Source organism: Natrix helvetica, assembly GCF_964273705.1.
Source record: "Natrix helvetica genome assembly, chromosome: 1".
Taxonomy (NCBI): Eukaryota; Metazoa; Chordata; class Lepidosauria; order Squamata; family Natricidae; genus Natrix; species Natrix helvetica.
Genome location: NC_138548.1, coordinates 303,934,808 through 303,948,680, shown reverse-complemented (window position 1 = coordinate 303,948,680; position 13,873 = coordinate 303,934,808). Strand labels below are relative to the sequence as shown.

The window sequence follows — 13,873 nt, the reverse complement described above, 5'->3', positions numbered from 1 at the left end:
TTTGATTTGCATACTGAATATTCCTAATTCAACATGTTATCTGATAAAAGTTTAAGGTAGACATTTGCCGACTCTTAATTTTTTTACAGCCAAAAAAAGTCACAATGAGGCTGAAAAAATGATGCAAGATTTATATGGATATTGAAAAAAAATTGAGCAAGCTGTAATTATTATTATAACAAGAAAAGGTAGAATAAGTCCATGCAGGAAAGCTTTGCTTCTACACTTATTTAGTTTTTCCTCCTCATCTCTGTCTTTTAAAACAAGTTCCATTTATAAATGTCCTATCAAATAGTACTCATTTCACTTTTCAAACAACTTATGCTTTGCATTGTTAGCTGGCTTTGTTCCATTTGGCTTCCAAACATTTGCCATGGTCTGGTGGTTGGCTTGTTCTCCATCTTTTAACTTTATAATCATAGTTTCTACAGTCTTGTTTTATTTCAGTGCAATAGTTGTCCAAGAGAATTGCTCAACTTAGCTGTACTGACCACAAACTAAATAGGCTCTCCCTAGAGGTTCCACACAGACAGAACAGACTAATTTCTACCAAGCCAATAATTTGAAGAACAAGAATAAAGGTATTGTCATCTGAAATATCAAATTACTGAAAGTAGTTCATAGGACAGAACTTATTTTTCCATGATGAAGCTAAATTGAAGATATTTATGTTACTTTTATGGTCATTCTTACCAGTTTATCTGTAGGTCCAAGCTACTCATCACTTTAAAAATTGTCATTTTCACACCACTCCCAGCTTCCTTACTTCTCCCATTGCAGTGGCTACCACTTGCAGGGAACTTTTACATCTGATGATGATCTGTGATACATTTGTAAATTAACCAGCCACATTCTTCTTGTGTAATCTGAGGCTTGCTCCATTCTGCCTCTTGGGGAATTTGTTTATCATTAATGGATTTTGCGAAATGATTTGCTACTTTCATTATCCTGAACACTGATTCAGTAGAAATTTTTGTCTCACATTTAAACTCAATTATATCAGTGAGAAATGCAAATATTGTATCAATAAAAGTATTAAGTAACTAGTAACAGAGCTTACAAATGTATGCTATGAACAGCATATTATTGAACATGGTAAATATATATGTATTTTAGTATATGAATATTTATTTCAAAGACTCATTCACAAACTCTCTCTGCCTCAACAAAGTTAATTGTTTCTGTTTATAGTAGGGATACCCTCACAATACAGTCATGATTGTGAAGAAAAATAACAACTTTGTTAGCCTTTTTTATAAGGAATAGCAAGAGGAAGGAACAGGAAAAGTGATTCCTCAAATATCTTACTTTCCTCCTGTCTTGAGAATAGGAGGAAAACACAATGCAGAGGACAACCAAATCATAATAGTATCACACAATGAAGTACCAGAAAAGTACTGTCAGGTTAAGTACATACACAATGGGAATACTTATGGTACATACATACATACGTTCTTCATGGTCTGATGTGAATAATTAAAATACTCTTAGTGTCATAATTAATCTTGTATGAATAGAAAACAACTTTAAACACCAAATGTTATTCATATAGAATTAATATTTTAAAAACTCAATGTACAAGATGCAGAGTTGCTTTGAATAATTCATAGAAATGATGTTATGAGTTTATGAAATCTACATCTGGAAGTAATTTGTACAAATGAAACTATGACTTTCTCTTCCAATCCCAAAGACCTACAGGGGCTTATATACCATAGAATTATTCATTTGTGTGTTGATAAACTGTTCTATAATTTATGTGTTTAATTACAGCAAAAAAATGTTGTAATTCTTACTTGTTGTTGCAATTCTTACTCTTTTAAGCTATTAACAGAAAGTGTCTTGAACAAGCTATTTATAATTTACTGCAATGGAACCTGCTGTAAAGAACAACAAGCAACATGGAAAATATATTTTAAGGAAATGCTTTTGCAACTGATTTGAATGAGATTTATTTTAAAAGGTTGCTTATATGAACATAAAAGATGGTCTTGTTAAAATGATCTTAGTGCCAAAAGAATACCAGCAACTATAAAGTTTTATTGATGTTGCCTGCAGATAAATTATCTGTTTATGAGTATCAGTTACAAATCAAGTTACATGAAATAGTCCAAAACTAAGAACTGTTAATCTGCAAACAGAAGGAGCAAACAAAGATCACAAGGGACAGAGAAAAGGAGCACTGATAAATTCACCTCATTGAGCAAAATGGATCCTTCTATCTAGTCTTTTCCTACCAAGTTTAGGTGGTAGGTTTCAGTTTTCCCAAAGTTTGGCATTGGTCCAGAGTCCCAAGAGTAGACAGGAATATGGTCTTTGATACTCTGACTTGAGCCTGAACTTTGTGAGTGAAATATAACCTAGTTTCCGACTCTGGTTTTAACTGGCTGGTGAATTGTTGGTTCCCTCAGAACTGTTAACTTGCCTATAGCCAGTCTTCTCTAATATCTTACAGCCTGTGAAAAAATACAGGTTTGTAGTAACATACATGCCTTTAAATTTTCTGTGAAACATGTTTAATTATAATAGTAAATACTGTATTTATATTCACCCAGCAGCCATTTTCTGCCCTTGTATGCTAGATCTGCTAGTCATGGAAGTCTTACAGAAGAATCTGCCTCAAAGTAGAAAATTGGGATTTTTGACCATAGAATTCCATAATAGTTTTGTCACAAATCATATTTATAGGTTTTGCGAAATCTTTGTTCTTACTAAACTAACTTTTACTGAACTAAAATTTATGCACTTCTGATTCTTCAGTGACTGAATATAATTTCACCATGAAATTTCCATCAGCACAATAATTGCTTCTTTGAGTTAGGCTGTGCTTGTATCATGGACAGCATCTAGCCACCTTGACTTTTATCAATCTCTTTTTCAATTGTCTTATTTTTTCCATGAATCAAACTCCTCTCCTTGGTCATCAGGACAGTTGCCATCTTATTATGTGTCCAAAATATCTAGGTTTTAACTTCATTATTAGTACTTCCAGAGAGCAGCTTGATTTTACTTCATGTAGTACTCAATTATTTGTTTTTACAGTCCAAGGAATTTTATGTTTTCCCCAGCACTACAATTCAAAGAGATCTCTTTTCTTTGTTTAGTCTGATACTTCTCAATTATTTGTTTTTCCAGGTTTCCCAGGAAATACATTACTTTTAATAACATTTACCTTTGTTATGATATGAAAAAGAACTGCAGTTCTAAATATATATATATATAAATATATAAGAGTCACTTGAGAAGCAGTAGATGCTAAAAATGGGTGGGGAGATGCTGGCAACATAGGACAGTCAAATTAAAAATTTAACACTAGACCCAACTTCAGTAAGCCTCTTTCAGACTGTGGAGCAAAATACTGAGGCAGGGGGAAACAAATAGGACAGTTCTGAAGGATAATAATGCATGAGGAAAATATTGGGAAGATATTACTCTGCTATTTATGTAAAAGGTATTATTTAAAAACAGTATGAATTATTGGAAACATGAAATCACAGAGTCACTGAAAATGATAAAACAAAATTTGTATGGAATTTTAAAAGTTAGACTGATCAATACTTGGGACGTAATACACCAGGCATTACTCTCCCTGAAAAGAACCATGTTTGGGTTATTGATGTAGCTACCCCAGGAGATATATTGAAGACAGGGAATGGGAAAGGAATACAGTATAATCCTACAAAAAATGCAAAATGGAAAAATCTGTTGATTTGGGTATCAATTATTAGTGGAACTTCAAGTACAATATCAGAAAGACATAAAATTTGGGTTGCTGGATATTGGGATAACCTATTAAAGCTCAACTACAAACAATAACACTAATAGGTACCTCATACATACTGTATTGTTTGGAGTATAAGATGCACTGGAGTATAAGATACACCAAGATTTTGAAGAGGCAAATTAAAAAAAAAGTTTTTGCACTCTGCAGAGCTCCCCAAAATGGCGCATTTTTTTGCAAAAACGAGCTCGTGTTTTTTTTTTTTTTAAAAAGGGCATAAATAGCCTTTAGGAGACTTGTAGAGTGCTCCTGTGGGATGGGGTGGGGGCAACATTAAGCAAAAAGCGGCCTGTTTTCGCTCATTTCTGCCCTCCCCAGTCTCCAGGAGCACTCTTTTTTTTTTTCAAGAAGTTTTATTTGTTTTTTTAAAACATTTATGCGGAAAAGGGTAGGTGGAATGGTTACAAATTTTGGCAGTTGCAAGTGTGGCAGACGCCCCCTCCCTCCAGACTCCTGGGTTACATCAAAATATCAAACCTTAATACATAATCATAAAAAATCAGCATATTAATTCTAGAAAAAATAATTTTCAATCAGTTTATATAGTTATAATATATAGTCTAGTTGTAAATTCAATATTACTTTCGGTCTGTTTATAACATTGTGGTTTTCTTATTTATTTTTGTGATCTGAGCTTTCTTGGTGTTGCCCCTTCACCCCCCGCTGGCAGAGCTCCGGCCCCTCCCGTGTCCTGTATGACCGTTGTAGTGTCTTCTGTTTTTTCTAGGTTCGCTTTATTTTTTTCCATAAAGGCCTGTGCCTCTATGGGTGTATTGATTCTAATTCTTGTCTCCTCCCAGAATATCAGCATACCTTCAGGCATCAACCATCTAAACCACACCCCCTTCTGGTATAATTTATTCGCCAATTGCGAATAGCTTTTTCTTTTTTCCCTAATTTTTTGGGGAATCTGCTTCAGAATGGTTATCTCCCTGTCGTGGTATGTCAGTGTTTGCCCCCTTTGTACACCCAGAATTTCATCTCTTGTGGTTTTCCTAAGGAATTTAATATGAACCTCCCTGGGTACATTATGTGTTCTGGCATATGCTGAATTCACTCTATAGGCTAGGTCTATCTCCCATTCCATCTGCTGTTTATCTTTGTGTATATATTCAGCTAAAATATTAGTCATAATGTCCCTTATATTTTCCCCATCTGCTTCTATTACATTTTGAAATCTAAGATAAAAGGACATTCTCTCAAACTCTGTTTTCATTTGTTGGATGTCAAGTTCTTTGTTCCCCTTCTGTAAAGCCTCTACCCCCCCTTTCGCCTCCGCCACCCCACCCTCCACAAGGTCCAGTCTCTGTGAGTTCTTAAAGATTTGGGCTTGATTCTCTTTAATTTCATCTTTCATTTCCCTTAACTGTTTCTTAATTTCCTCCTGGCCCTGTAAAATTTGTTGAAGCATTTGTTGAAAGTCTATCTCTGTAGTCTTGGGTTGCATCAGTTCTGTTATCTTTGACTGTGTAGCTGGACTAGACGTTGCAGACGTTGGGGCAGAAGTAGCAAAGCCAGGCTTTCCAGGAGGTGGTCTTTTTGGAGACATGGTTTATGAAGCAAGGAGATCAGTCAAAGTAGAAACTGGGCAGCTGGAGAAGTAGAGCAGGCAGGCGAATTCAGAAGGCAGAGGATCCAGACAGGTGGGAGTTTCTTTAGTCACTCTAGCGATAGATGAAAGTTTTTTCTCCAAAGAGTTCAAAAAATAACAATCCACAAGAGGTTCCTCTGGGTGACAAAGACCGGAAGCCTGAATTTTAAAGGTGGAGTCAGGTTTCACAGTTCATGAAGACAACGGAAGTGTGCCATCTTGCCCTGCCAGCTTTGGGCTCAGAGGCATAATAAAATTTTAAAAGTTCAGAAAGTTCTCAGTTCACCCATAAGTTCTGGAGCTAAGTCCAATGAAAGTCACTTTTATGGGGGTGAGGCATCATTAGTTGGCTCTCCCCCCTCCTCCTTCCCCTGGGGGTGAAAGCAAAATCTTCTCAAGCCGCTTGTCCAAGGGAGGGGGGGAAATCCCCCTCCCTCTAGCCACACCTCTAGCAAGGATCCGAAAGTTTAACTTTTTAAAAGTGCTGAAAAGTCCATCAATTCAAAAGAGAGGGAATGAAGAAAGGAAGCCTCTCACCATACTGCCGCTGCTTCGTTCAAGAGTGCGTTCTCCGATCGGCATGGAGCGAGACGCACGCGCGCCCTCCAAAACTGCTCCCCGATGCCTAGAACGAAGCGGAGAAGCCCCCGCCAGCCGACGCCGACGCCAGGACCCTCCGCGAGCCGTTCCCTCGGCAGGACGCCTCTCCGGGGCGTCCTGTGCCCCCCCAGAAGCGGGGGAAGCCCACCGGGAGAGCGGGAGCAGGCAAAGGCTTGCCTGTCGCCGTAGCCGCCGGAACCGGAAGTCCTCTCCAGGAGCACTCTGAAAGCCTCCTAAAGGCTATGCATGATCATTTTGGTGAATGGGGCGAGGTTTCAGTAGGCAAAAAATGCTGTATTCAATATATAAAACACAGCCAGATTTTCAGCCTCTTATTCCCTTTTACAATATTTCAATTCAATGTTTAGACTGTCTAATTCATATTCAGTTATTTTTATTTAGTTAAGTGATCCCACTACATCTCAGCATGTTAACTAGAGTGTTACAATATTTACTAATGCTTAGTGTAAATCCTGACACATATAATTTTGAAGGAATGAAAGAATTAATGAATAAAGGGAGAGAGGGAGGAAGGAGACATACAGGATACAAATATTCAATACTAACCAATGATCTTAACCATTCAAACTAACCATAATGTTGTACTACTAGTTATAAATGGAATTGACTTCAGACTCTCCCTCACATTTAGATGAATAAAAAGACAGATTCTCTTTCAGAGAAGGCAATGCTTCTTACAGGACAGATTTTAAAACTAAATAGCCAGGCGTTCATGAGTCATAAGACTGTGGAAAAAAAACAGCAGCTACCCATGTTTTGAGGAGAAAAAATGCACTCTAATAATGGCTCTCTGGTCTTTACTCCAAACCAATTTCCTGTAACAGAAATGTGAAACCTCAGTGAAAATAACTTTACCAAAACAGATCAGAAAAAGAAAAAGTATATTTTATTTTGGTCTATACCAAGGCCACATTCAGGGTCTAATAATAAACTATGAGAGACCTAAAAGCTATTTACAGTTGAAATTAGGACTTGATAACTTTAGGTAGCTGTTAGGATTTTTGAATCCTGCAAGTCCTCCCAAAAAAATTACTCTTGAGAAATGCCAGGTAGTTTACTAGTCGAAGAACAGCATTCACATAAGAACTGAAAAGTAATGGTCTGTAGATATTCTTTGTTATTAATTTACTTAATTTATATGGGTGCCCAGTTCACAAATTGAGACTCAATGGCTAATACCAAAACAGAACCAATAACAAAGAAGAAAGAACACACTGCCAACTAGGACCAATCTGTAATCATTCAATATTCCAAACACTCTAAACAGCTCACCCAGCATTTTGGTTCAGGAATTGGTGGACATCTACCTGTTTCCAAAATCCGCCCACCATATAATTTTACTAAGTTCCTGAGAAGGACATGAAGGAAACAGTGTACCTCTATTTTGCATAGTATCAGAGACACTGATATCATGGCTTAAATTAATCAACATTGGCTTTTCTCATGTGCCACATAATGGAAAGAAGCCAAGAAAGCACAGGAACTTCCAAACTACTTCAGAATGTTTCTCAGGATATTTGAGGATCCATTTTTATGTTTTGCATAGGTTGAAAATAAATGTATCAAGAGTTGAATCTGTATATTCCTACCTGACAGATTAAGGTCAAGATTAGGATCATCCGAAAATAATACAGGGTAGATAGTAATTTTTATGTAATCATATTTAATAACTTCATAAAAACAATATATTTGATCTATCAATTATTCATTTTGTGAATAAGGGAACACGACTAAATAACATGATTTTCCCCCCTTATACAGACAGCTGTTACAAAGTTAATGCACTTAAGATACACCTTGATTAAGTAAAGGTAATACTGAGTGTGCCACACTAGCTGAGTTATTACTTACATTGTGCACTTGGAATACATGGAATGTGTAGTGGGGGAGGGCAGTGCACACACAAAAAGGTAACATGATGCCTTTGAGATAAAAACATGAAAAATTAGTATTTTCCCTGCAAAAATAATATGTCTCCATCATGCATCTATTCTTCTCTGGATGTTTGACAACAACATTGTACTATGTACACTGATGGACATAGATGAAAGGACATAAGGTAAGTTATGAAGACACAAATTTCTGGAGTTACAAACTTGTAATATACAGAGTCCATTGGAGTTTGGTGGCTGATATATTTAAATAGGATAGGTAATATATTGTCAGTTCCTAAAATAAACTAGCATTTACAAACCTGAAAACAAAAATATAATGCTGTTTTATCCTATAACAATTATTTTGATAGTAGCTAATAATTAAAATGCCCCATTTTACCATAATAGTGGCACCAGAAAAATCACCAGCAAATTTTTCCTTCAGTCATACCTTATATTCACTCCCATATTGATTGACTCATTGAATATTTGCCATATAGTTGTTTTCAAGTCCTAGTGACGTTATAGATAGATGACTCCATATATGCAGAATTAAATAGAAACCGTTTGCTATTTAGCTTTAAAATAATAGTGAACTGAATCCACTGTGGGCGGTGGATATATGGTTTAATAATCTGATGGAGTTCTAAGGAAAAATGAGTTTTAACTGCTGCATTAATCTGATTCATCCAAATTATGTGAAAATATTAATCAGTAAAAAAAACCCACCCTAAATTGTTATTAATTAATGAAGCTGAACAGCAATAACTTGTTGTTATAAATCTTACTCTTATTTTCTTTTGTTTGAAGAAACCTTACCTCAGCAGCTTGGGTCTCCTGATGCAACAAAGTCAGGCCTGTAAGATCTTCTAAGAACGAATGCGAAGAATTAAAAACCTTTGCTAGGAAATTAAAGCCTTCTCTTTCATACTGGTCAAGGACCTGCCAAAAGAAAGCACAACAATCAGAGTTTTTGAATATGACTCTTAATATAAATTTACAAAGTAAGAAATTGCAGTTTCCGCAAATATTTGTGTTTCTGCTAACAGAAACATGGAAGTTCTCTTTTATACCATTTAAATGAACGATGGTATGAATTCCAAGATTTTTCACTTCAGCTTAAACAAAACACATTCACATTCTTTGAATATGATCACTACATTAACATTCAGTCATATTTTGGTGGTTATTCATTTCAAGATAACTAGCAGTTTGGACAATAACAATCTTTGCTTGCCTGTTTCTTTAGGTCTGGCATTGCTAAAATCATGAATTATGAGGAATTTTCCCTTTAACAGAAACCATTCATTAAAAAAAAGTGACTTCCGGTTTGCTCGGAGGGTCGTTTTAAGCATTCCAAAGACTTCAGAGACCGTCCGGAGGCTTCCCTGACGCCTTTGAAGCGCTTAAAACGACCCTCCGAGCAAACCGTAAGTCACTTCGGAATGCTTAAAACAACCCTCCAAACAAACCGGAAGTCACTTCCGGTTTGCTCGGAGGGTCATTTTAAGCGCTCCGAAGGTGTCAGGGAAGCCTCTGGACGGTCCCTGAAGCCTTCGGAGGGCCTCCGGGGGGGCGGGGGAGGCTCTTTTCGCCCTCCCCAGGCTCCTATAAAGCCTCTAGAGCCTGGGGAGGGCGAAAAAAGCATGTAAAAATGGGGGGGTCACGCATTGTGCGCACATGCACACTGGGGGGGTCGTGCATTGCATTATGGGTGTGGCACGCCCGCACACGACCTCCCTGCGCTCCCCCCACTTGTGGCACGCGAGCCAAAAAAGGTTCGCCTTCGCTGCATTAGAGGTTCTAATCATATATATTCATAGCAAGAATAAAGAGACAACAAAACCAAGTAAACACAAATAAGTTAATAGTTATTTATCTGTATGAATTGCTACTGAAATATTCTAAAGCAGAGTGAAACGAAATGTAAATATTGAATTAAGAAAATGTTACAGTAATGTTGTACTGTACATTTTCTTATCTGCAATTGCTAGCAGGGTATATTCATTTTCTTGTGGCGTTACAAAAATAAATATGTAAAAAGTACAAGATGAATCAGGACGTGGCTAATGCTGACTTAATTGTGATATTTATTCTCTGTTTTATGTTAATTTTCACAATTGATAGACATTTCTTAAAAAGCATATAATAAGCCTAATATAAGGCTGGTCTCTTTTAATATTCTTTTGCTATGCTCTTATTATATCTGGTCATTTTTTTCCCAGAGCAGCCCCTTTCACCAAGGATTTCTCATGATGGGTACAGAGCCTGTTCGATAACAAACTACTGCTTACTACTCCTTCCAGGACAAGCAAAATACAATCAAAGTAGTATTATCACTACCATACATTTCTCCTCAGAGCAGAGCCAGAAGTGCTCTTCCAAAGATAGAACAGACTGCTCTTATCTGCAGACAGACACACACAGATACACACACACACACAGAGGGAGGAAGATTAAGTTTAATTTTGGCAGAAACAAGAAAATTACGAGGGACAATGTAAATTAGGCCTTCATGAAAACATTTGCCTTTAGAAAAGCCTTGAGAGTGATTATTAAAAAGATTGTGCGCATACATTCCAAGCAACAAAGACTTTTAGGGGGGAATTAAGGTAAGGAACTTAGGAAAAGTTAACTTTCATTTTCAAAGATCCAAGAAATGAATATTAGAATAAGAACAAATGTCTCTCCATCATTATTTATTTATTTGATAAGAGTATTTGCTGCCTGTCTCACCTGGGACCATTCTAGACAGTTTATGAGTCTTGTAATTTATGACTGCACTAAATTGAAAACTCTTTGAGGAATGTTTAGCAAGAATAAATTGGGCAACCCGAGTGTCTTATCAATGTTCCCTCTAATTTTTTTTCAGTGTGCGCGGAAAAGTATAGTGTTTGAGCGGCACATTTTCAGACCTGAGCAGTGAGCAGCTGAATTTTTTTCACAGATGTCACCCAAGACAATAACAAAATCAGTGTTATTTGAAACTCAGTTATGTTTATTCAAGGTACCCGCTTAATTAAGTGTATATTTTTTTTACTCCCAGCCACCTTATGAAAGACAGCTACCTATTTTGAAATGCAATGTACAAATTCAGTAAATAAAATAAATTCTGCATCAATTTTTATATACTACAAGACCACAACCTAGAACTGCTGTTGCAGTCTTACTGCTTCCAAAGCCATGTGTACTTATGCTTGTCACAGAATCTGTTAAATGCCATAAAGAAAGAAAGGTATACCATTTGCCTAGAATGGTACATCCTTCTATAACTATAAAAACATCCTTGAGCACACCCTTCTATACCTATACAAATTGTCAGGATGAAGATGAATGACAGCCACAGCCAACAGAGATCTACAAAGTAAAGTGCAAAAGAGGGATGGATTTTGTTTATGGAGCAGACTCCCACAGAACTGTCTGAAAAAATCTGGGCAGACTGGCATTAAGACTGCCTTGGGAAGCACCGGATACCTTCAAAAGTTGAGACACTTGAGTTTGTTCATGTGCTATGATGCTTCACACATCAGATGCAGTGGTGGACTGAAAGCATTGTAATTAAGATTGCCAACGATAGCACTATCCTGCTACATTTGAGTAGACTACTGAAAATCAAGACCACAATGGATTTGCCATCTTACTCATTAGTAGACTAAAGGAACAGACCCCTTCTGAAGGAATAGCAGATTACAACATCAGAAATATAATGTTCAGGTATGGATTTTCCATAAAATTTCAAATGAATATGATGATAGATAGATAGATAGATAGATAGATAGATAGATAGATAGATAGATAGATAGATATTCATGTCAATATCTATAAAAGTATCTAGGCAGCATTATTTGATATGAAAAATATAGTCTCTTTTATGAAGTTTGAACACTGTACTCAAATAAACTAAAAGCTCTGTTGTATGGAGAAAAAATATTTTTACTGAAGTATAGAAACAATGTTGGGCAGTAGGCAATAAAATAAATGTCACACAATTTGGAACTATTTTTCTTTTTGACCTAGTTGGACTCAAACAGTATAGGGTTATTAGAGCAATTTCCTCAGTGCCAACAATGGGGCAGCTGAAATCTGAGAACCCTCTCTGAGTTGGAAAATTCAGAGGCAGGAGAGCAGCCAGACAATTTGGTATGTAGGACGTAGTAGGAGGCTTGGAAGAAAACAACAAATATATAATAACTTCAAAAGTTGCCACTCTAAAAGCTTACTCCTGGAGATCGACTTGAAAATAAGTAGAACGAGTAGAATGAATGCAATGGACCTCTTAGTGGGGGCATGACAATTACTGTGTCTTTCACCAAGGTTTTTTTTTTTTTAAAAAAGCAATCATATTTGCCTATCTGAGAAGAAAGTTTGCTCCAGAAGTGAAATATAATCTTAGGGACATAACTTGGTCCTCCATCACATGAATGGAAGACAATATGTCTTCATGAACTGTAAAGAGATTTGAAGGAAGCTGAAATAAGATTAAACGAAGTATGCAAAAAAAAAAAAAAAACAGGCAAATCACTAATGGCCACTAAAAATTAATTGAAGGAGTTTGTTGAGAGTTGTGCTTAGTCACATGACATTGTTGAATAATGAGCCTCCTAAGTCCTAGAAGGTTCCAAACAAGGCCACGTATTTGTGTGTGTGTGAATAATAAAGACTCTGATGTTACAAATATGCTACTGTTAATAATTGTACAATTATGAATAAAACACTAAAGATTTCTATAATTTTCAAGAGCAGCCTATAAAATTATCAGTAGACTTCACTGAGGTTTGCAATTGAACTATGATTCCAGCTACACAAAATACAGGTTATTTATTAACTAGTAACATTACCTAATAATTACAGCAATTAGTACAGACAAGAGTCGTTTGCTCACAGCACATTGCCTGCACTTATATGCTATGCCCAAACAAGGCTTGTTTTTGTCAAACAAGCTATTCACACAATACGGTTGTAAATCCAGTTTAGCTGAAAACAATGGCTCTTCCTCTTGAGCAGCATGGCTGAAAACAACTTTGATTGCCTTTTTCCATGTATAAAAATCTGGTCAGAAGGATGCTATATAAAAATGACAGTATTTCAGATAATCAATCATACAAAAAAACAAATCACATTAGAGCAATGTACGAACCCCTCCAACTGAACATACCAAAGATGTATATATAGCTATTTTCACAATAGTTATATTCACTTGGCATTTCATTAAAGAATCACACTAACTATATTCCCCCTAGTCAAATATTTATCAGACCTGACTTGCATCAGTATTTATTATAGTTGCAAATGTGCACACAATCAATAATAATAGCAATACAAAATTAAAGCTTATAAAATAAACAGTTTGCCAGGTACAAACAGGAAAATGGGAGGGAAAGAGGATGGGTTTGTGTTGAAATACTCGGATACTTACAGACCAAAAGCAAGCAATGGCATCATTTTTGGCTGTATTTCTCTAGCATGAGGATTTAGAACAGTCTCATTTTCCTGTAATTACTATCTTAAATAAAAACAACTGATGAATACAAGAAAATGCTCTCAGAAGATGTAGCTATGAAAACTTATTGTTATTAATATATTAATAAAATATAATATTAATATTAATTTCTAAGAAAGCAGGAATTGTTGACATGTATAAGAGAATCTGCAGCAATAGTTAACGTATTTTGCTGATTCCTGATGCCTACAAAAATGCTCTGAAATGTCAATTCCTGGCTGAGAGGTAAGGCAGATTACTTCCGTGCTGTGATTGATGTCAACCAAAAACAGCTGCCTACTGTATGGCATGTTCTGAAAACTAATTGACACTTCTCTCTATCTCATTTCCACTTTTGGAATGCAAAACACTTTATATGTTTCAAATATCATTCATTTGTGTCATTCTGGCTTGCTGTGTTCCCGAGAGAGCCATATGCTGGCTCCATTTCCTGGCATGGGCATTCAATTCATTATTCCTATGGAAAAAAAAGGAGATTCATGCCATCCACGGTGGATAGATTAAGA

The 13,873-nt window shown here is 36.3% G+C and overlaps 1 protein-coding gene across 1 annotated transcript in view; it reads right to left on the bottom strand.

The window, feature by feature from the left end:
- ATG7 (autophagy related 7) overlaps window positions 1-13,873 on the bottom strand; it is a 107,539-nt gene that overhangs the window by 39,419 nt on the left and 54,247 nt on the right. Inside the window, exon 17 of the mRNA XM_081934904.1 lies at window positions 8,687-8,809. Within this exon, the coding sequence (XP_081791030.1) occupies window positions 8,687-8,809 (123 nt within the window). The remainder of the gene's footprint in view (window positions 1-8,686; window positions 8,810-13,873) is intronic.